General features: G+C 38.2%; 2 protein-coding genes across 7 annotated transcripts in view; one reads left to right on the plus strand and one right to left on the minus strand.

The window, feature by feature from the left end:
- The window catches only part of LOC124157510 (exportin-1), a 61,807-nt gene that overhangs the window by 34,701 nt on the left and 3,496 nt on the right, over nucleotides 1-23,610 (minus strand). For all 5 annotated transcript variants that reach the window (XM_046532304.1, XM_046532308.1, XM_046532307.1 and 2 more), the window contains 6 exons: nucleotides 13,487-13,717; nucleotides 12,161-12,280; nucleotides 11,724-11,852; nucleotides 11,479-11,634; nucleotides 5,010-5,207; nucleotides 1,111-1,353 (listed from right to left, as the gene is read on the minus strand). In XM_046532304.1, coding sequence (XP_046388260.1) covers nucleotides 1,111-1,353; nucleotides 5,010-5,207; nucleotides 11,479-11,634; nucleotides 11,724-11,852; nucleotides 12,161-12,280; nucleotides 13,487-13,717 — 1,077 coding nt within the window. The remainder of the gene's footprint in view (nucleotides 1-1,110; nucleotides 1,354-5,009; nucleotides 5,208-11,478; nucleotides 11,635-11,723; nucleotides 11,853-12,160; nucleotides 12,281-13,486; nucleotides 13,718-23,610) is intronic.
- Nucleotides 17,013-22,893, plus strand: LOC124157511. 2 transcript variants are annotated; one of them, XM_046532309.1, is made up of 3 exons: nucleotides 17,013-18,188; nucleotides 18,304-18,336; nucleotides 19,666-22,893. In XM_046532309.1, the coding sequence occupies exon 3, from the start codon at nucleotides 19,877-19,879 to the stop codon at nucleotides 22,532-22,534; it is 2,658 nt and encodes an 885-aa protein (XP_046388265.1). In that variant the 5' UTR covers nucleotides 17,013-18,188; nucleotides 18,304-18,336; nucleotides 19,666-19,876; the 3' UTR covers nucleotides 22,535-22,893. The 2 variants fall into 2 exon arrangements, with proteins under 2 accessions (XP_046388265.1, XP_046388266.1); XM_046532310.1 differs by lacking the exon at nucleotides 18,304-18,336 and having other exon boundaries at nucleotides 17,013-17,895.

Genomic DNA, 23,610 nt, shown 5'->3' on the forward strand with positions numbered 1-23,610 from the left:
CCCAGAGCATCTGTTGGACATAATTTCGACTCTACTAGAAAATAGGTTATTTTATCGATAAAAAGAGAGGTGATCGCACTTGAACCATTGTGTTTCTTGATTGAAGCTTTCGCGGCTCATGATGATTAAAAATAAGTCACATACGGGTGTATGCCGCGTGTTGTAATGGAGATTGCCCCGATGTCTCGCGACCAACCACTGGTGACTTTTTTCAAGGGAATAATGCTGGGATTGGTTTTTTGCTGCCTTTTTTGTTTTTCAGTGTTTTTGCAGTGAAGGTATCGATTTGTTCGACTAGAAAGAACTATAAACTGAGCTGAGGTAATTGATCCATCTTTACAGTTAATAAATCTGCCGAGGTCATACTTGTAATGCCTATCCAACATTTTTGCACATAAAATTAAGCTTGTAGAAAATATTTTGCTGAAACTTATTTTGAAAATAAATTTTAAATATTTAAGAGTTCGTAATTTAATAGTATAAAATACCATCAATGTTTATATGTTGTAGAAACCTTTAATGGAGACTGTCTTGACTTAATGTTCAAAAACTTAAATTATTATCTTAATGAACTTGACAAAAAAGATAAAATATTATATAGGTCATTCAATTTCAATTCAACTTACTCTTGTCCCTTGAAATCTCAGATTTTGATGAAAATTTATTCATAGGTTTATATTCACCATAAACTAAGAGACAAGCAATTTTTACTAAATAAATTTTTGCGCTGTTTGTGCACATTTTAACTATTGTATGCATAATTGTGAGGAAAAAAGGTGCCTTGAAACTTATAATTCCTCATAACTATCCACTTAATTGTCGTAGAGGCGTGATTTAAGACTTTTTTCAAAGCTGAAACTTTTGGAATAGAGAGATAGATATGTTAAGAAATGCCCTAAATTTAAGCATGAGCTGCTTCTGAGATAGAGGACTTTTAATTAACAATTTATTAAACATTCAAATATTACAATAATTGGCATGGGTGTTAATTCAATTTTTAAAAGATTTACTGTCCAATACGAAGATTTGGCTTTAAAAAAGGCATAAATCATATAAAAATAATATACTGTAGAGAAAATATAAAACAAAATGAACAAACCCAGTACATACCGTATTTAGATTTTTCCATGACCACTCCAATCCATTAACTTGATTCTGCAGCTTCTCTGTCATCACTCGCTCAGTATCTGCACAGTCCAGATGGGTAAGATATACCAGAGTTTCCCGCATATTCTTGTACAAGTTGATGGAGTCAGTGTCCCGCATGAACTCTCTTACCACCTCACCATTCTCATTTTCAACAACCAGGACCTCTTCTGGTTTGGCCATTCTGCTTATCATTATGTACCTCACCTGAAAGTTGAGTACAGTTATGAGGATTAGGTTGGAAACCATTTCAGTTATTCCTACGAATATTTTCTACGCTCATTTCCAAGTGTATGTGCTCACTCATGTGAAAGCATCATACAAAAACACATACAAGTGTTATAAAAAAAAGTGACGAGAAGCATGTAACGCAAAGCATGCCATGCAAGGCCGGCAGCCGTGGTGAGAGCAGCAGGGATGATGAGAGAGCATGTGAGATTTAGAGGAAGGATGGTGGCAGGGAGGAAACAGGGGAAGAGGGCAGGGTGAGGCAGCACGTGGTGATAAAAAGGCCGTATGCAGTTGTGTTTGTTAACACAAGTAAAATTTATACATGCATAGAAATATTTATAGCATCAATAACACACAAAAATAAAATAGTGACGACAGTTAAAAAGAATTAACTTTATTTATCCACGTTATATATGTATTTTTGTGGTACAGCTAGTTTCGACACGGCGGCAAGATTTGTTCTTTTTAATTGCAGAAATGAACTTCCACAAAGTTGAGTCTGAGACTGTCGAGATTAAAATAGTGATGCTTTCAATGCCCATTCCTTCAAATTGAATCATAAAGAATCCAAATATGACATTGCTGCGACTAACATTGTGAAAATTTGAATTCTGACCTAATTCATGAAGGCTTTTAATGTATCACCCCCTAAACAGAGATTTTAGAATAAAATTGTCATGCAATACGGGTAATTATACAACTGCAAACAAAAGAAAATACATTTGTTCCTTTTAAGAGCTGATCGAATAATAATTTTGATAATTGCTGTGACACAGGTGCCCCATCCAAGGTCAGATATAAATTTTATTCCTTGAACAATAAGTCAAAGGGCAAGCATGGGCCATTTTCACCAATTAAGTTTGCCAGCTTTGAATACAGCAAAACTTCGATTTTACGCACTTTGATTAAACATCAAGTCTCGTTTTTACGCAGCGACACTCAAGTCTGGAAGGAAAGCATAGAGAAGTGCAATGGTGAAACTTGGATTTTACATCTTTTCTTGATTTTACGCAGTTTTTCAATTTTGCACAGCATAACCCCAGCCCCAAAGAGGCCGCTAATCTTGATTTTACTAAGTTGTCTTTCGACTTGTTTTGAAAATCCCGACTGGGGCAACATGAAGTTAGGTTATTTATTCGTCTCAATGAGTTGCAAAAATGAATACAGAAACGGTTGAAATGACGTCGCGCTGTTGAGCGTGAAACTAAAAACATCGTGAATCTAATTATTGCTTCCCCCTGTGCCCTCTTAGTAATATTTCAGGCTCCTTTATGAACGTGAATATCGCTCTTAGTTCAAATTTGCCATAGAAGGATATCGAAACCTAAAACATATAGCAATCGCCGTGTATGCGTAACTACTTTTGATTAAGACATGATCGCTTGAAATATTAACATTATCACCTTTCGTTTATTATTCTACTTATTGATCGACGCTGTTTATAACATATTTATTGTAAATACAGTTGACAGTCGTTAATCCGCAGTTATGAATTACGGAATATCTATCCCTAACGGAAGGTTTTATAGAATTTTGAAACTTAAAAAAGTTTTCCATCGCCCCAGCGAAATACAACAGTGAAATGAGCCGTTAAAAATCCTCCCTTGCCAAAATTTTGGCTTTCAAGGTGATAAAAAAAAAGAGTATATGTCTAGTATGGACGTAAGTCGATGGTCATTCAACACGATGGTAAAAGCAGCATGTGTTGTCGCATTCCGCGGGCAAACCCCACATCTGCGGGACGAATGTCGGCAAGGGAAAGTTACTTGCGCAGCGCGCTTATCAGACCTGACTCAACTTGTATCTCATTGTCAGTTAGTTAAAATGAAACATGGTAGGAACTTGAATAGCTATTAGCTTAACTCCACTAGTTGGCAAACGTTCATTTTTAAAGGAACGGGAGTTAATGCCCTCGGAGAATGACTCTCGTCGTCAATCCTCATGTCATCATTGAAGTCAAATTCAAGACATGAGTGAAAAGGCAGTCCCTTTATACTCAGGAATGGCTTAGCATCATTAAATCGAAATACAAAAAGTGTCCGGTGTTGTTATCAGATATGGGGAAGCAAAATGTTATGTGAAGATGATTCACACGGCTTGTGAGTTGAAGGTCGCGGCACTGAATTCACGGAAGAATGCCGACAGAAGATATACCCTGTAGATTCGATCTACAAATGCTTAAATTTCACGGGAAAATGCTTTTTTAATGCGTAAAAATTATAAAAAGGGAAAATTGTTCCAGACTATTAATAATTTTTTTATTCATCACTGGTGGCATGGCGGTAGTTACATGTTTATTTAAATAGTTAAATTTAAAAGTGATCTAAACATCGGTAAAATCTGAATTTCCGAATATCCCGGGTCCTGTGTGCGGAATCGGAATCTATGGTATGCCATTTGGAAGGAGATAACCGATAGCTGGGGTCATTAGCACCATGAAGTAAGGGCTGGGGGGCTAAGAACCCTATGTTGGCATTAGCCAGGTTGTAATGATAGGCTCCAAAGGGACCAGGACTTTACGTCCCATCTGCTGGACAGAAAGGACGAAGGACGACTTATGTCAGAACAATGTTGTATTTATGACAAAAATTTCACTTTATCTGAATATCTGCTAGTTCCATAAATATTAACACCGTAGGGCATCAAGCCTGATTAATGGCCATTTGTCTTTTAAAATTTCTAAGGGTGTGCTAAAATTGTGCCAACACACTTAAATCGGGTGGTTCACACATTTAACATGGATGATTGTTGGTTTCTAATGGCTATTTATCTTAACCACTGTTTCAATAAGACAATATCAGCATTAAGGCCTGGTTACATGGTACATTAACACGTACAAGTTAATGTACGTTTGCGTGAATGATTTTGGTGGACCGGAACGGAACATGTACGAAGGCATGAACCAAATTAGAACAGGTTCTATTTTCCGTTCATGCATTCGCACAAGTTGGGTGGTTACACGGAGCATTTTGGCATTCATTCTCGCGTTCATACATTTAGACATTAACCCTCACGTGTTAATGTATCGTTACCAGGCCATTATATCATAGCTATACCTGAGTGGATGAAAAAAAAATAAGCAAGCGTCAGTCAATCATTCAATTTTTTTACCTAAATGATCAATTCGAGGACCTATTTCCAACTTTTTCCCTAATGGAAGAATTCACTGAAACTGCAGTCAACATATGTCATTGGAAACTGACAGAGTGATAAAAGTTTTCAGATTTATTTGATAAAGTGAACATTTGAGCATGAGGCAAACTTTCCTTTCGGTAAACATCTTCACTATAGCATATCCAATTTAAAAAAAAGTCCTTCCTGCCTCAGAATCCTTAAGAAATTCATCCATATGTACCAAACTCTGCAGGAATTTTTAAAACCTGTAATACATTGTCTTATTTTCTTTCATTTTTCACTTATAATGAATAAAAAAAAATAACGAAAATGACCAGTCACTAATCCCATATTTTTCGTCTAAATTCATTTGTCAGTCAAAAGCAAAGAAAATTACCCATCTATCCTTTCCAATGTTTTTTCACTTGATTTTTATTTTTTGGGTTGGATGATTCACTTACTCACATAAATAAATAATATTTAAAGTACCTGAAAAAGTCAGGAATCAAAATTCTTACCTTTGTAAGGACTGGGAAATACAATCTTCTGCGAGGTGAAATCATGGAGTTAACCTTGGCCATGAACAATGGAGAATTTGGTGTAGGATACGGAATTTCACGATAAAGATCAGCACTCAAGCTATTCCAGTACTCGAGGCATATCTTGAAAATTTCCACTTCCTCAACTTCAGAAATTAAGACTAGGTAATGTAAAGCCTGTGAAGAAAATATATCAAAGATTGTATTGAACAGAAAAGATCTACTTTTTGAAGTTAACAGAAATGTCCCCCATTGAGATAATAAAAAATCACTGCCAAAACTTACATCACAAATTTTAACATACAGTAGAAGATCGATAATCTGGAATGCTTGCGACTAGACATATTCCTCATTAATGATATTTCCAGAATATAGATCAGTTACCTGGATGTAGGCATCACCCCAACACAATTTTTTTTTTCTGAAGGTGTCTTGGGTTCAGAGGAAATGATGCATTTTTGTGTTAAGGGTGAAGTAACGAGAAAAACCCTATGACATCCATTAAATTTACGATTAAAAGATATTAAAAAGTATTAAAAACTTTAAAACAAGTTCTTCGTCAGTAAATCGCGAAGATGGATAAGCTGCGAAAGAATCTTGATGAGACTATCAGTAAATGGAAGGCAAATGGCACAAAATTTGTATAACCCTACTGCAAGGCTCCCACACTTGAAGCAACAATTCCCCTCATGGATAAAAAAAGATGACCTTCTGATTGGAAAAGAGTGCTTTTACTTCAAATCAGAAAACGGCATCTGAAGAACCTTGTTTTAAACAAAATGCTGATGCAATATGAGTACATGCATAATAAAGGCATCAGTAGAATTCCCCTTGAGGATGGTTGGAGCTTCATAAATGAAAAAGAAGGCAATTGTGCTTCAAGGAGGAAAAAAAAACAATTATCTTTAAAATGCTACATATTTATCATAAAACTACAGATTTCCTCGCATAGATTTAAAGTACTTTGGGCATGCAGCGTGCACAATGTAAACTTCAACCCATTTCCATTCCTCTCTCAATTAATTCCAAAAAGTTTGAGGGATAGACATCATATGTCGATGCCAAGAATTCTGTCGTACAAAATCACATCTGGATATCCCAAGTAATGTAATGAAATATTTTGCAGAAGAAAACAGCAAATTAGTAGACTACCTCTCCTGGGATTAGCATGAAAACATCCAGGCTCCAAGATGACTATAAAAACTAGAGATGTGCGAATAGTATCTGAGAATACTCGAATACCTCGAATAATAGAAAGTATTCGATATTCGAGATCTCGAATAGTTATGCCAAAGGTACCGTCTCGAATACCTCGAATACTTTGAATTTCGCGTCATACACTGTCACTCGCACGTCGTTGGTAGTTGACTCGGAAAAATGAGAACTCTAGTCGTTTAGTGCATGCAGCGCCATTTTAGGCAAGCTGACGAAATACATCAAATTCGCGGGTTCGAGCGGTGAAAAGATTTCGATGTGGGGAACCGAAATTGATCGGATGAAAAAAATCCGAAAATCCCAGGTGTCCCCCATCAGGAAAACCTCAGTTCCGTGGGATAGCAACATTGGCGCATTTCCCACGATCCGCTATCCCCCTCCATTCAGCGTTCGCCCCACCCCCTCCGACGATTTCCTCTTTCCAGAAATCAAACAAAAGGTCCCGGCTCGTGCAGGGATCGTTTTACGAAGACCTCAGCTTTGAAAAAAATATCAAGTTACCGGAAAATAATAGAATCGCGTTTCACCCTTCCCTCTTTCTCCCCACTGACCATTTTCCCGCATCCATCTTTTGATAAAATGAGAGGAGGTGTTTGCCATGTGTCCTTTGTGGCTAATAACGACAGGCACTTATTTTGAATCTTCCCCAGGAGATGAAACTACCTTAGGGAGGAACTCAGTGCCGTGGGATAGTGACATTGGCGCATTTCCCACGATCTGCTATCCCCCTCCATTCAGCATTCGCATCACCCACTCTTGACGATTTCCTCTTCTCCGAAATCAAACAAAAGATCCCAGCTCGCGCAGGGATTGTATTACAAAGACCTTAGCTTCGAAAAAATATCAAGTTACGTGAGAAAAATAAAAACGTGTCTCGTGCCCGCCCCCTTTTCTCACCCACTGACCTTTTTCTACCAACCTGCTTCGAATTATCCCCTTTCTGGAGGTCAACTGGTGCATGAGTCATCTACTAGCCCGAAAGGTGTCTAACAATGACTTTCGGCAATTATTATTACACCTTTATTGGATTGAAATATTAGTAATGTGCGCGTAACTTAAAAAAGAATAAGACCAAACACGACATATTTCTGACTTTATTTAAGCATTTTACGCAGGAAAATAAATACCGGGAAGACGAAGAAATACGACGAAGGCTTAGCATTTTGGCGTAATGCTCAAATAGGGTGGTTTCCTATTATTTTTTTATTGAATAAATCGAAATATTTATACTCCTGAAGTACGTATTTAACGCTTTTAGAGTTTGATAAGACGATATCTATTTTTCGCGATTAAATTAACCCTGCAGGACTCGCGCCCCTTTTTGGAACGCGAGTACTCGCGCTGAGCCTGTCAGGCTCAATTTTCTTTTTCAAGTCCTCACATGTTAAAGTCGATTATTTTTACTCTTATTTTGTTTAAATCTAACTAATAATGCTGAAATGGTCCAATTCATGAAAATCAAGTCCATTTACGTCTGATAAAATATGTAATTATTTCTTCATATCGAGTGTGATATAAGATAAATTACCATTACTTGTTATTGATTTATGGACACGTAAAACCACTACAAAGTGTTGATATTTGGACAGAATGAATATTATAAGGCAAAATTAGCTATGATCATTATTCTGCAAGTATGCACTATACAATAAATGTGTATGCTCGAGACAAATACACTTTCCACTATTTTCGCAGACATACCCGGTAAATATATTTTTCGTGTATCCACAGTCTGCACACATTTTTCAAATTTCATTGAACTTTGGGTTCTCTGTTTTTTAGTTGCCTTTGGTTAATCTATTCTGTTAGTTTTGATAGGCTCGTCTTATAATTAGCCCTAACTCTTTGGGGAGCGATTTTATGGTTGCCCTTCTTTACGCGTGTTCATCTACGAGCCCAGCTGACAATTGCCTAAATAACGCTCTCCGAGATTTCACTTCTAAGTTTTTGTTTCCGAGGTAAAAAATGTAGGAATTTACCACAGCAATATTTAGCATTACGTAAATATTTGGCATAGGACAACGCCGTGCATTACTTGATACATTGCATGCCGTGCATAACTGATCTAGTGTACCTATCTACTCCCGATTTTGTCATGTCATAAAAAAAGGTATCATTTCTGGCCTTCTTTCATCTCCACTACATCAATAATTTTTTTGTTATAGTTCATGGTTGATATTATAAACACAAATTTATTCTTTGTTGGAGTGTATGACGCAAAAAACAGGTCTTGCAGAAATCAAATGAACTGGATTTCTTTTTTTTTGTTTCAACGAAAAAAAGTAGGCAATTTCCGCTTGTTTTTCCGAATTGTTCCAATCACGACAAGTCGGAATTTCAAGAGTTCATTTACTAAACAAAAACTGGCAAATAAATTGCCAATCAAAATATTTTTACCAGTACTGCTGATGGGGAGCATAAACTCTTCACGATATCAGAAGGGCTGTTGTTGACCGAAAACGATTTATCAGGTGTTTTACCAGCATACACTTCAAAGTTCTAAGTATAAAATATACTAGCATCTACCAACCAAAGCAAAGTTTTTTATCCCGTATTTGTTGGGCATACTTGGAATTTATTGCTGGAATGCGAAAAGACCTCGAAAATTCACAATTTTCTCATAAATGGTTGTGTATTCACCAATAATGTAAGAACTTCTACGATTGACTGTCAAATTTTTCAAATATATCATGAATTGCAGCTATCCTATAAATTTTTTTTATCTTCTTTACTCTTATTCTTTGCATTTTTTATAATTTACGCAAGCAAAAAATCACTGCCAGCATGTTGAAATAGAATACTCACGGTTTTGTGGCGGAACTGGCGCAGTTGAAACTTCAGCGAGAAGAGCACCTCCAATATCTGTGCACTCTCTAGTCAGAATGACCGTGTCCTCCGAATTTTATGGCCGACGAGTGGCGATGTGAATACACTTTTCGAAAAGAGGTGTAATTATAACGAACCGTAACTAATAACATTTTGTGAAATCAATACAAGTAGCTTACTTTGTGTCAACTATAGCGCGCTTGTAATTACAGTAGGAAGAACAACAATGGCTTCTCAGACATACTCACATGTAAATAGTTTTGACTCTCAAAATATCACGCCGATTTGGCAGAAAAAGAACCTTTACTAGGAGTATAGTGCTGGAGGTTATCGATAACAGCCTACATAGTGTATATACAGGCAATCAGAGAAAAAGAATAGGCAAAGGGTGAGAATCAAAAATGTAACGCGAGCACTCGCGTTGAGCCTGAGGGGCTCACACTGTGTGCATACGAAGCAAAAGTATCATATTCCAACCTTATGATCGGTTGATCGGGATATTCTGCGCATGTAAAACGTAGCCAAAAGAGTAAGGAAAAGGTATGGAAAATCAAAGCGCATTATTGAGAATTGGTCAAGAACTATTTAGAAAATATCAGCAATGTGAGCCTGTCAGGCTCAGCGCGAGTTCCGGAGGGTTAAAAGTGAAAATTTTCAAGCGCGCGAAAACGCGACGGGTAAGTATGAATGCCGGGAAAAACTCCGCGTGACGTCGTTCTGGTTCCCGCTGCCGCAAGTGAGGTGACCTTGGGGCGAGGCTCTGAGCGCTATTTCGACGAAGGATGCTAGCAGGTAGCTGAGTACCATGCTAGCTGGTAGCGCTTGGCTTAAATAAGGATTATTAATACCTTATCAAACAGACTGTGTTATTATTAAGACATGTTTCCCTGAGCTCTGTGCCTCATGCATGCATTGATAACCTCAGACGATGTAAAACTCCTATCCTCTCGTGTAGAAACTAGGTCCCTGTGATGTCACGTGGAGTGGCATCGCATAGGCACCAATCTGGCCTTTTTCAAATGAGGTAAAATTGACCATTGCCATTGGTCTAAACTGGTATTTCTAGAACGAAATCATTTGTATCTTATGAATACAGTAATGGTGGGTAACGAATCACAATCAATGCCTATCGTTTTCTTTAATGAAGGAAACTACCCTTTTGTTCACATAAAATTAAAATATTCCTTTAATCAGCTTAATTCCTGTTTGAATCCTTTAAAGGCAATCACAATTACTCGCCAAAATCCTGGGTTTCCTGCTGCATAGGCGACCTAGTCAAACATTTTCACATTCATCGTTTAGTATTCGAGGTATTCGAATATTCGAGCAACGATTTGATATTCGAATTCGATATTCGAATTCGAGAAATCTACTATTCGACCCATCCCTAATAAAAACACTTAGATACAGTGAGTCCTCGTTTAACGTCACTTACCGTTCCAGAAAAATGTGACGATAAACGAAATGACGTTAATCGAAGCATAATATCCCATAAGAAACTATGTTAAAAGTGAATATCGGCTCCTAGACCTCACAACTCCAACGCGAAAAAAAAGTTAGCATATCATATCTCGGGCATTTTTACAATGGGAATGCCAAACTATCGCATACATACGAGTTCCTGTCTTCATCGACGACAATAGCAGCAGTGACGTAAATCCTTCTCCATTTTTGTATCTTCCAACCTTTGCTTTTCGGCTTAGCTACAGTGGTCGCCCGGGCGAGCGTCGCCTGGGCATCATCATCGCCGAAAAATCGTCGCAGCAGGAACCCCAAAATTATTGTGAACTCGGCAAAAAAGTGACGACAAAAACTCAGAGTTCTACATGGAAAAATGCCTTGAAATCACTTTTTAGGTTCCTGAGAACCATAATGTCAAGTAAAACCTTGCGCACCTATGCAAGAATTCATATTGCAGACATTTTTGCTAAAACCGTAATCGCAATTAAGAATAAACACAACGTTTTACACTTTGCTTAGACTGACTGTATTACCGCCCACAAAAGGATCAACCTGCTACGCCTGCCGTTTCGACTTTTTTTTCCGCGCGAAATCTAAAAGACTTGACGTTATCGCAAAGCGTAGGTGCAATAAACGAATGACGGTCTCAAAATTTTCGTGACGTTATCGTGAAATGACGTTAAACGGGGTGACGTAGAACGAGGACTCACTGTAGCTGTATTTTCGGCGATGCCACTTTAAAAAAAATAGAAATTTAGTAGAACAAAAAACCTTCCATTGTTTAGATCATTCCATAATATAGATTTCCAGATTATCGATCTTCTAACCGATCTGTATTACCACTCGATTTATTGCCAAAATAAATTTTACGAAAAGGCTACGATACATAAAGACTTTGATCACCAAATTCAAACGTTCATACTAAAATAAGAAAATCGAAAACTACCTTCATGAGAGCATCATTTAGCTGCTTGCTCTCAACCAAAGTTCCATGCTCTTTCAGGTAGGTGCAAAGAAACATTGCTAGGTTCTGGATGAAATTCTGTTCGGCATCCTGCCCCCTTGCATAAGCTTCCCGAATATTCGTATCCAATGGAAGCATCTGCAAATAATTTTAAATATTAACAACTGGTAACACTTAACTCGACAAATAATAGCTCTCTTATCAAGAAAAAATACACTTTAGATTACCTCCTCTAACTGGGACATGGTTTGGGTAAAAAGTGCAACAAACATCTCATCATAGTTAGTCACTGTCACTCCAGCAATTTCAGTTAAACACTTCAAAGTTACATTTCGGAACATGGGAACATTCAGGAACTGTAATAAAAAACACAAACATAATTTATGGATAATATTAACCACTAATATGCATTATGATAAAGAGAATTCAACACATCCACAGCTATAAATTAACATGAATAACACATTTGCTGTTAACATTCAAGAATTGAATCTTTGAATTTTAATTGTTTTCCAAATTAGTTATCGGGGTAATTGAGCATTTAGGTACCCCTCAAAGCATTTGAATGATAAATCTCTCATATTTGTTTACAGTGATTGCAATAACCTTCTTGCAATCTCAGAAATTCTTAAAATCGGGAGTGTATTTTATTTTATTGCCTTACCTTATATATAAGAATGCTTATTAATTTGGTTTCAAAAATATATCCTAATGGGATCCAATTCAGAAACCTTAGAAGAGTCTCAAGTGTGGCACCTACTAATGGAGCATTTTGAGACGTGTCCTGAAAAGAAAGAAAAATTGTTCAGGCATGTTGGTCTTCGGTAAAGAAGGCAAGGAAAGCACAATTACAAGCATAGGAATAGCATGAAAATACCCTTCATCCTAAAATTACTCCCTGGCTAACTAACTGGGTCATCAGGGTAAAAGTAAAATAGAATATATATTCATCAGGTTACCTTCAAATGTTGTCCCTATCATCCAACTTCTTCTCCCTAACATGATGACAATGTTCATATTAATACAAATGAACAGTAATTAGAATATTCCCTATTCCACCTACAGAAGTCACTCTTTTCAGATAGTTTTTCATGATACTTTAAAAAAGTCAGGGAGGCTGTTGCGAAACTTAAAAAAATTAAAAACTGTCACATTCAAAGCCAAAAAGTTTGTCACATGAAAATTTGAAAGCCTACAATATGGTATTACAAAACTCCTGAATAGCCAACCATGCTACTACACACTACCATGCTTACCAGAAAGGTACTAGAATTAAATTCCGTACATAAATCTTTACATTTCAAAGGATTTTATACGAATAAAAAGAAAATAATAGTCTATGAGCAATAAACCAACTCACTGTGCAGACATCATGAACGGAGATGTCAAGAACTTAAGAGAGCCAATTATTAACCATTTGATTAATAGTTTCTATAGATTATTCATACACCAGTTCCTCCAACAGTTCCCCAGACTTTCCTAACTTAACCTTTCGTACTCACTTTCAATTCCCAATTTCCTATCTTTCCTAAACTAAAAACAATGGTGTTCCAAAGAAATGGGCCTCAAAAGATGCAAAGGTATGGCACAGAAACCTAATTCAGACTGCTAGGAAAATGATCATGAAGGCATTGTCTGTCTCTGTAGAGAATTCACCTTGCTTTCAATACCTCCGTTACCATGGATAATATGCGCATATTTTTTCACAAATTAACCATTTAGTCCATTAGCATATAGTTTGTAAAAAAACAATACAGGTGGAAAGGTAAAATGTGTTATAGAAAAATCTTCTCGGGATTGCAGTAGCCGTGAGAATGGGTAGCGAGTCGGTACCCGAAACGTCGGCGCTCTTAAATAATCTAACCCGCGCGCAATCCTGAGAAGATTTTTCTGTAGTTATTCGCCGGGAAAGTGTAAAATCATACGTAAAATATGTTTTTAAAGTAAAAAGAAAATAATTTTTTCATTTCAAATAATAAGTATATCTTACCATGACAAATTGGCAGAGTTGAAAAATTTGGGAGAACTCTGAGCACATGGTGTCCTTCAGATGTTTGGCTTTAGTTTGAGTCATTTGACCACTAGAGAAGTCAAATACTTCCTCACTCAACAACTTCAAAATAGCCATGTTATTTTGGCAGAGACTTTCATTAGTTTTACTTGCACCAACTATGTCAGGGATAAACGACTCCCAATTCTTGGGCCATTCACGCTTGAGGACCTATAAGAAAATTGGATAAACAGTTGAAAAACACATTTATATCCATAAAAAATAGTTTAGATAAAATTTTTGCAGAAATACAACTAAAAAAATCCAGACCAAAAATTCGAAACAAGGGCTTATTAAATTATAAGCCTTTTATTATGGTTATAGTTATTTTATTATGGCAATGGTTATTACCAAGATGTAAAATAACAATCAACCTTAGGTTAGTGAGCAAGGATTCAGCACTGCCGCATAAACAACTATAAAAAATGCTGTAAAAGCAGAATTACTGTACTGATAGCAGAAATCCATTGCTTATCGACCAATCGTAGTGAGTCCTCACTATCTCTTCTCCAAACTCTATAAAATGCAGTACAATAAAAATTTTCAATTATATCAGTAAAATTGTGATGCACTTCCACGTAATCCCTTAAATTTTTTTAAATAAATGGCTTAACTTAGATGCAGGTTACCTTCAAGGACTATATACTATGTGAGCACACTTAAAAAATGCTGATTCCTATTCTAGATCCTTTGAATCTCTTGGAAATTATTAGTAGTTTCTATATACAGACTCCTATGTCAAAAATAGTATTCCGTTCTGAATTTTGCGATGCAGCACATGCATTCTAGCTAATCTGTTCCCATGCGGTGCTTTTACCGTAGGTAGGTACACCACCCAGGATTATTTTCTTCAAAGGAACTGAAAATTTTATACATGAAGTAAAATATTTACATCATCGTAATCGCTCTCCAAAAAACTCTTAAGACTACAGAGGGGTGAACACAATGCACCCAATCCTTTGGGCACGATCCAAGGCAAGAGGGCTGATGGGGTCTCAGCAGAAGGGAGTGATTGAAAAACTTCCGTCGAGTGGATGTGCCCAATCACACGTCAACGGACAGTTAGACTGTGGGTAAGGGGTGGACTTTACTAGCTTGGAGGGGTGGAGTTTACTCAGTCTCAGGGGGTAATAGTGTCAGGTGGTTTGCAGGAGTGCATCATGTCCGGAAACGTAAATCTTTGTACCTTAAAACAAAATTGAAATTATTGATGAGTGCAAAAGTAGCAGTACTACATAGCCTGATATTGGGAGGCGGTTTGATGTCTCCTCACTTATGTTATCCTCAATATTAAAGAACAAAGATAAAATTTGTGCAGCAGTGACCGAACTAGGAACACCTAGAAGCCAAAAATATTTGCGGCAAGGAAAACATCCTCAAATGGAATATGCACTATTCAAGATGTTTTGTCAACAAAGGTTTGCAGGACTGCCCATAAATGGTAAAGACAAAAGCTGACTACATCGCGAGCGAGAAACATCTTCGACCACCGTATCATGCTATATTTCAGTGAAACTTTCGGCTAATTTTCTCAACTGACTGATGTACTGGTTAAACATTCGAAAAATCGACAAAACTGGTATTTTCGGCATGATGCATTCGCAAAATTATCCAAAAAATTCCATCGCATACCAAATATATTGATTCTGACTCGTTACACTGTTTTTACAGCTTCGTTCGGTGATCATAAATATATGAACAGGAATAAAATCACCGAAACTGGAGGAATTAATAATTTATAAAATTGAAAATCCCTCGTTTCTTTCTTTAAATATGCAATGAAAAACAAAGTTTCATTTTCATTCAATATATTTGTTTAATGACATCAAGTTCTTTTTGAATATTTAGTAGTGACATAGGAACATTGCATGGAAGGCTGACAGTTTCTGCGAGTAATGATGCCTGGATTTGGCATGGATAACCTGGTCCGTGTAGCAGTCCTTCCTGAAAATGGAAAAATTCAACTTTCCGGAATTTTTTGAGATAGTTAGGTCGAGATAATTGATGGCTTCATTTGTTTCCTTTTCCAATGTAAAGTTTAATTTTCATTCAATATGAACAAATTCCACAAAGTAACGCCTCAAACCATCAGCTTCTTTAAATATGTTGGTACTCAACTAGATCGTGCCTGATAATGACTCTTTACCTGTTTAACTTTGTTAAATACAATGGAAACAAAAGAAAATACTGTGACGGTTGCGACCGTCCCAACCCTGGCCTTCATTCCCTCGTTCACCGTCCTCACCTGTTTCCCATCCTCCCCCTCCCCTTTTTCCTACCCAAGTATGCAAGGTAGAGTGGATGCGAGTGAGTCGGTGTGAGTGGAGGGCAGCTATTTTGAATGGCCCAAGGTATTCCCCTATTTTTTTTTGTGTGTGTTGCGTGTGCATCGGAACCCCCTCACTCCCCTTTGGGAGTGTATAAAAGCCGAACGCACAGCAAGAAAAAAAGAGAATTGTAAATTGTGTTGCTGACTGTGCACTACGAGAAAAAGTGAGAACATGAGGCAGAAAGCGAAAGGCAGCGAGCGGCGTAAAGACGGGAAGCCAAGTCGGAGGATCCACTCCGGAATCCAAAGGTGGTCACCAAGGAGGTTCCAGGGGCAGCCAGGCCGCCCAAATTTTCGTCTCCGAGAAAATAGGAGGCCGCACAGAAACGGACGAGCCTGCGTCCAGCCCGAACCACGGCACCAAGGAATGGAGTCATCTGGTGGTCATCCAGGTCACGTAAAGTTATATTGCCCTGACCCCAGTGATACCACCCCTGTGTCCGTGTACTTGTCCCCGTATGCAGCAATATGCCACTGTTAAGGCACCTTGTGAGATTCATCGACGCCTCAGTGATTTTTCTCGTTATTCTCAAACTTAGTCAGCAACGGAACTTAAATGCGCAATTGGGACAGACTTTATTACTTCCCAGATATAAAAAGTGTAACGAAGTCTAATAATTGAAAGAAGTCCGCTTAACGGCATACATTTTGACTTTTGTTAAATATTGTTTTTTTAAATTATTATTTCATGGTAATTTCAAATGCCAATTGCATAAATCATTTGTTATTTCATCCATTCATCACTAACCCAATCATTTTCACTCATCTGGTTAAATATTTCATGTAAGATGTTTCTTATTTTTAAATATATTTGTGTGAATGCTGAATGAAAGGGTCCTTGCATTTCTTTGGGTATTCCTACGAAACCTATTTTCCTTCACCTGCCGCCGATTCGTCACGCGCCTTACCCCAATTTGGATCTCTTCACCACGAAATAAGCTGCGAACAGGAATCCCCCCGCATTTATTGTAATGCTAAATTAAATCTTTCGATAAATCGTCCTGACTGGCAACTTAAGGAGGATTATCATTTATGGGTGGTTTTCGCAGTTTTTCATCCGGGCAACCGACGTTGAACCATTACAATACGAATGATTTTAAAACTTCGAAGGGTTTATTTAAAATCTATTGTTTGAAGTCTGTGTAATCTAGTTGAGTTCCCGCCAGTTCAATTCGTTTTTCCATTGTTAACAGAGTAAGTCAAATTTTGTGTGAAGTCAAATTTTGTAACTGCCCCCACGTGTTCCGGCACGAGGGTAGGTAGTCAGCCTTTGGTCGCCAGGTAGAATGGTCGATCGGGAGAGTTCTCCTTTTTTTGTAATATATAGCAATTTGTATCATCATAAACCGCCTGGTCCTTCGGTTATTTATCAAATCATTTATCTTTGTACCCCTCGCGTACATATTTTTTGGTCCTTCGGGCCGGATGTCAACGGATTTCATCGGATACGTCGGATCATATCGGAACTCATCGGATCGCGACGGATGGTGCTGAATTACATAGGATCTCATCTTTTCGGGACCTATCTTTCCGGACTCAGTATCGTTGATCTCAGCATCGCCAAATTGAAAATCATCGCATTGCAGAGGTCGTACGTATCATCACCGGTTTTATCTTCTCGGGACATATCTTTCCGGTTATATCGCTGCCGGATTAATCTTTACCAGATTATCGGTCCCGTTTACTCGTTAACGGAGTTGTTAGCGAATCTTGGCGGTCAATGTTTCATATAATTATCGTTTATCGGAGAAAAATCGTATCGGCGGACTAATGGAACTCATCGACGAAAAAGAAGTCCCGCTGGTCATCCCTATCTACCGTGAGGCTCATGACGGAGGCACGAGGGACAGCTCTTCAAAGCAGCTCGGAGAAGAGGAAATCGGAGGGGGAAGGAGTGCTTCGTGCCGTCGTCCTTGCAACGGCTGATTCATCCCCACTCGTACTATCATCGGACGTCTACGAAGGCATCGTACATCGACAACAGAGGGCGTCTTTGGGGCTAGCAGTCATCAGAAAATCAGTAAGATTGTTTCAATTTATCTATATAACGCCCAAGTTACTTAGCAAGTTTCATCTAAATTGAAAATCTTATCTAGCTAATGTGGCTTAACCTAAGTAAATGATATCAAAGTGTTATATTGTGAACGCAATTTTGTCGAACTCAAGCAGAACTATCTAATCTGATTGACTGAGTGACATATCAAAATGGAAGGCTTTTACGAAAAGCAAAAGACTTATCTAAGGAAAATTAATAATTCCTTCATAAACTTTAAAAAAGAAGGTGCTACAAAAATGAATCGCGGATCTTGTAAGGTTCGAATGGAGTGCATTGACAATTATTGGCAAAAAATTAATGATGCTCATGAACAATTACTTGAAAGTGAATATTTAGATTTACAGAATGATTATTTTTGCTCTCATTTCCTAGATAATGCTGAGGAAGTGTACTTGCAACGAAAGGGTGAGTTTGAGGAATTTCTGATAAACCTTGTATCAGCATCAAGTAAAAGTGAACGGAATGGTGAGAATAAAACTTCCCATAGTGAGGGTGATCACCTTGTTAGATTACCTGTCCCGGAGTTACCTAAATTCTCAGGTGATTTCCGAAATTGGGAAACTTTTCGAGATCTTCTGAAGTCTATGATAATAGATCGCAAAGATATTTCGCAGGTTGCAAAATTGCAATATCTGTTAAGCTGTCTTTCTGGTGAAGCTGCTGACCTGGTACGAACTATTCCTATCACAGAAGAAAATTTCACTCTTGCGTGGCAATCTTTGCAAAATTATTACGAGAATAATAGACGCATAACTAGTGCTCACCTTGCTGCGCTGTTTGATCTTAAATCGATGCAAAACGAGTCAGCATCTGAATTACGCCGCATTTATGCCGGCACAGTGAACCCCTTGCTCTCACTTGAAGCGTTGCGACGTCCAGTATGTCACTGGGATGATTTAATTGTATTTATAACTGAAAGGAGATTAGACCCACAAACGCGACGTGATTGGGAAATTAAATTAGAGAATTCAACTGCACCTCCTACTTATGAGATGCTTAAAAATTTCCTAAAAACAAAAATAATGAGTTTGGACAGTCTGGAAAGTTGTGGTAATAAACAATCTTCGGGATCTCCCAAGGGCATGCAACAGCGACGTCAATTTCATGAAAAGAGTGGATCATACAAATCAAAGAGTTTTCATATGGGCGGATCAACCGTAATGAAAAATCCCTTGTGTGCTTTGTGTGGCCGCAGCCATTGGTTGGCGTATTGTGAAACTTTTCGTGATAAATCAGTAGAGCAACGGAAGGAATTTGTCCTTTCTAAAAATCTTTGTTTCAATTGTTTTGGACAACATGTTTTGAGAAATTGCATATCAAAAAAGAGCTGTCAGGTTTGCCATAAAAAGCATCATACATTTTTACATGAGCCTTCAACTAATTCTGAATCTTCGAAAAACTGTGTGAAGAACCAATCAACAAGCTCTTTTCCTGTTTTTACTGAAGAATCTATCGAACGTAAACTAACTAATGTGATCGATAGCAAGCCTGAGACAGTACTTCTTTCCACTGCGTGGGTAAAAGTGCAAGGACCTCATGGAAATGTTGTGTTAGCTAGAGCATTACTTGATCAATGCGCTCAGTCTAGTTTCATCACGGAATCACTTTGTCAAAGACTTAGACTTGATAAAAAATCAGCTTCGGTGGTTGTCAGTGGACTTGGTAACAGTCTTCATATGAAATGTAAGGCTCTGTTAGTGTTATAATTAAGCCAAGATTCATGTCTACTTTTAGCTGTCACACTGAAGCTCTGGTGGTACCCAAGGTAACGTTGTACAAACCGAGTCTTCTAACCAGGGATAACTGGCCTCATCTGAAGGAGTTGGAGCTTGCTGATCCCAAATACTTCCAGGCTGGACAAATCGATCTACTCCTTGGAGCCGCGGTGCACGCCCGAGTCGTGGAAGGTAGAGTCGTCAAAGGGGAAGCAAACCATCCAATTGCCATGGCCACAGCCCTAGGGTGGATCTTATCTGGTGAGACAAATGCGGTCCTACCGCACAATTCAGCTGTATTTACGATTCAACAAGATGATCATGAGATTCACACCGCATTGGCTAAGCAAAAAGATGTCATTAATTTGTGCATGGTGGGCGGTTTTTCCCTTCGCAAATGGCATTCAAATAGTTCTACTCTACTTCAGTGGTTGCCACAAGAGTTATTAGCCAATGAACCGGAATCACTCTTTGCGAATGAATCAATATTTGCAGTTTTGGGACTTAATTGGCAACCCAGTGAAGACTGTTTTAACTTCAATGCTAAAATTGATCAAAAGGTAGAGCAATGGACTAAACGATTAGTGTTATCCAAGGTAGCTAAACTATTTGATCCATTAGGCTGGATTGCGCCAGTGATAATTACTGCCAAAATCTTTCTTCAAAAACTTTGGCTTCTTAAGATAGATTGGGATGAACCTTTGCCTCGAACGGAAGCTGAGCAATGGGAAACTTGCTACAGCGATTTACCTCAAATCACAAATATCAAAGTGCCTAGACGGTTGGGTTATAGTGCAACAATGAATGTTATTGAATTACATGGATTTGCTGATGCCTCTAAATCAGCGTATGGTGCGGTCTTGTATCTGCGCACAAGTGATAAATCTTCAGAAAAATCATTTAGAGTGAGAATGATTCAAGCTAAAACAAGAGTAGCTCCCTTGAGAACTATTAGCATTCCTCGTTTGGAGTTATCAGCTGCTCATTTACTTCCTAAGTTAACTAATCACCACACAAAAAGATTTGAATCTGAATTATTAAAAATTCATCTGTGGACTGACTCTCAAGATGTTTTATGTTGGTTAAAAGAACATCCTTCAAGATGGCCTACCTTTATAGCTAATAGGTGTTCTGATATTCATACCCTGGTGCCAACTGCCAACTGGCGTCATATTGGGACTAAGAATAATCCAGCTGATTTAGCATCTCGTGGTTGCTTAGCATCTGCACTGAAAAATCAGAACTTATGGTGGTCAGGACCGGACTGGCTCTCTAAGTGTGACCAACTATGGCCAAAAACAGTTTTTAATAGAAGAACTAATGAACAATCTAAAATTCCTATTGTTTTATCAACAAATACTGCAACAATTAAAGCTAGTGGCTTTAATATCTTTCAAAAGTACTCTAATCTAAAAACTACAGTGCATGTCATGGCTTATGTGATACGTTTTCTACAAGCAAAAAAACTATGGCATCCAATTTTCAGTGCATCATGGTTTAATGTTGAATTAATGAATGCTGATGTAATTTTGAATCCAAGTGAAGTTATCAGAGCTCGTTTATTGTTAGTGTACATAGCACAACGGCAATCATTTTCTAAAGAAATTTCGATCTTGGAGAAAAATGAAATTATTCCTAAGAACAGTGTGCTTATCAGGTTAACGCCATTTATTGATCAAAAGTTATTAAAAGTGGGAGGAAGATTAAAGCATTCATTACTTTCTGAGGATGAGAAACATCCGTTGATCATACCCAGTGATCATCCACTCACACGCTTAATCATCGAAGACTGCCATAAGCGTACACTGCATGGTGGGGTACAGCTAACTCTTACAACACTACGCACACAGTACTGGGTATTGAAAGGACGGCAGAAAATCAAAGAGATAATCCATAAATGTGTTGTGTGCCAACGTTACCGAAAAGGTACTTCATATCAAATCATGGGTAATTTGCCACAATACAGAACAATGCCTAACAGACCTTTCTCAAAATCTGGTGTTGATTATGCTGGACCTGTGAGCATTAAGACCTCACCAGGAAAGTGTAGAAGTTCATACAAAGGTTTCATATGTGTTTTTGTATGTCTGAGCACTCGTGCTGTGCATTTGGAAGCAGTTTCTAATTACACTTCTGAAGCATTTATTGCAGCGTTCCGACGATTTGTTGGGAGACGAGGTCATTGCTCCTTGTTATTAAGTGACAAGGGAACTAATTTTGTGGGTGCTGACAGAGAATTAAAAGAACTGTTCCAGAGATCTTCCAACTTCACCCGCACCCTCGCTGAGGCCTTAGCATCTAATGGAACGGAGTGGCGTTTCAATCCCCCCACAGCCCCACATTTTGGTGGGATCTGGGAAGCGGCAGTCAAGTCAACAAAGCATCATCTAAGACGGGTTATCGGGGAAACAAAGTTGACTTTCGAGGAACTGTCAACTCTATTATGTCAAGTGGAAGCATGTTTGAATTCCCGCCCGCTTGTTCCCTTATCAGATGATCCTAATGATATCCAAGCGTTGACTCCTGCTCATTTTTTAATTCAATCTTCATCTTATCTAATTCCAGAGCCAGCATTAATTGAGGAAAATATTCCAACTTTAAAGAGATGGCAAATGGTACAGCAAATGCTTCAGCATTATTGGCGACGCTGGTCGAGGGAGTACTTGCAATCTCTACAGCAACGACAGAAATGGGCAACATCAACCCCAAACATCAAGGCTGGGGATCTCGTGATTGCCTGCAACGACAACACTCCACCAGCGCGTTGGCAACTAGCCAGAGTAATAAAAGTTCACCCGGGTGATGATGGATATGTCCGAGTTGTGACAATTCAAACTGCAAATTCAGTGCTTAAAAGACCAGTGAATAATCTAATAATTTTAAAATGAATATTGTAATCTGAGTTTAAAATCTATGTTCATTTAAATATTTTTGTTGTTGTTATGTAATGGTTCTCTTCTGCGAAGAGAAGGTGGGCGGAATGTTTGAAGTCTGTGTAATCTAGTTGAGTTCCCGCCAGTTCAATTCGTTTTTCCATTGTTAACAGAGTAAGTCAAATTTTGTGTGAAGTCAAATTTTGTAACTGCCCCCACGTGTTCCGGCACGAGGGTAGGTAGTCAGCCTTTGGTCGCCAGGTAGAATGGTCGATCGGGAGAGTTCTCCTTTTTTTGTAATATATAGCAATTTGTATCATCATAAACCGCCTGGTCCTTCGGTTATTTATCAAATCATTTATCTTTGTACCCCTCGCGTATATCTATGAATACAACAAGCACTCGGTTTAGCGAGTACCAACGAGGTTTCGGCAATTGGATGACGTGCACGATATTTAAAAAAGAACAAGACCTAACGCGACGCATTTCTGATGATATTTTAGTTTTTTCAGCTCTAATAGATTGCCTCTAGTTTTCTGTCTACAACTAGACTATACTTATATTCAACACTGTCCAAAGAGTGCAATTTTCAAAGAATTACGTGTAGCATTAGCCCCCTGAAACAAGTAAAAATAGACTGTCGCCTGGCTTTGCTTTCAAATCAACGACATCACAAAATCTGGCATGTTCGTCCTTGACTCCCTCATTAGCAGTCTCTTCGCTAGAAAGACTGAGGGATCGCGCTCCTTACCCACCATCTCTCCTTTACGTGCTTCTGCTACCCACCCCTCCTCTCGAGATCGCTGAGCAGTTGCCTCATTCTGTTCACGCACGTGAAGTCAATGTTGTTCTAAACATTGTCAATTACTTTGGTGATAGTGCAGTTGCAATGTAATTTAATAATATATTGATAAAAAATTTGATTGTGTGGAAACATTTTTATTGAGGTAAGGAGAGCTCAATGTATACCATGTGCGTGCACAGTGGCGTGAAACTATCCGAGGAAGGGCAAAATCCACCTCACCACAACTGAGGCATTTGCGGGTAAAGAAAAAAGTCAGCATGCGGTGAGAAAGTGGCAAAATTCGGGG

Source organism: Ischnura elegans, chromosome 4, assembly GCF_921293095.1.
Source record: "Ischnura elegans chromosome 4, ioIscEleg1.1, whole genome shotgun sequence".
In the NCBI taxonomy this organism is placed as follows: Eukaryota; Metazoa; Arthropoda; class Insecta; order Odonata; family Coenagrionidae; genus Ischnura; species Ischnura elegans.

Coding starts and splice junctions, on each gene's coding strand:
- LOC124157511 (XM_046532309.1), top strand. CDS start 19,877: ATGGCCACAGCCCTAGGGTGGATCTTATCTGGTGAGACAAATGCGGTC.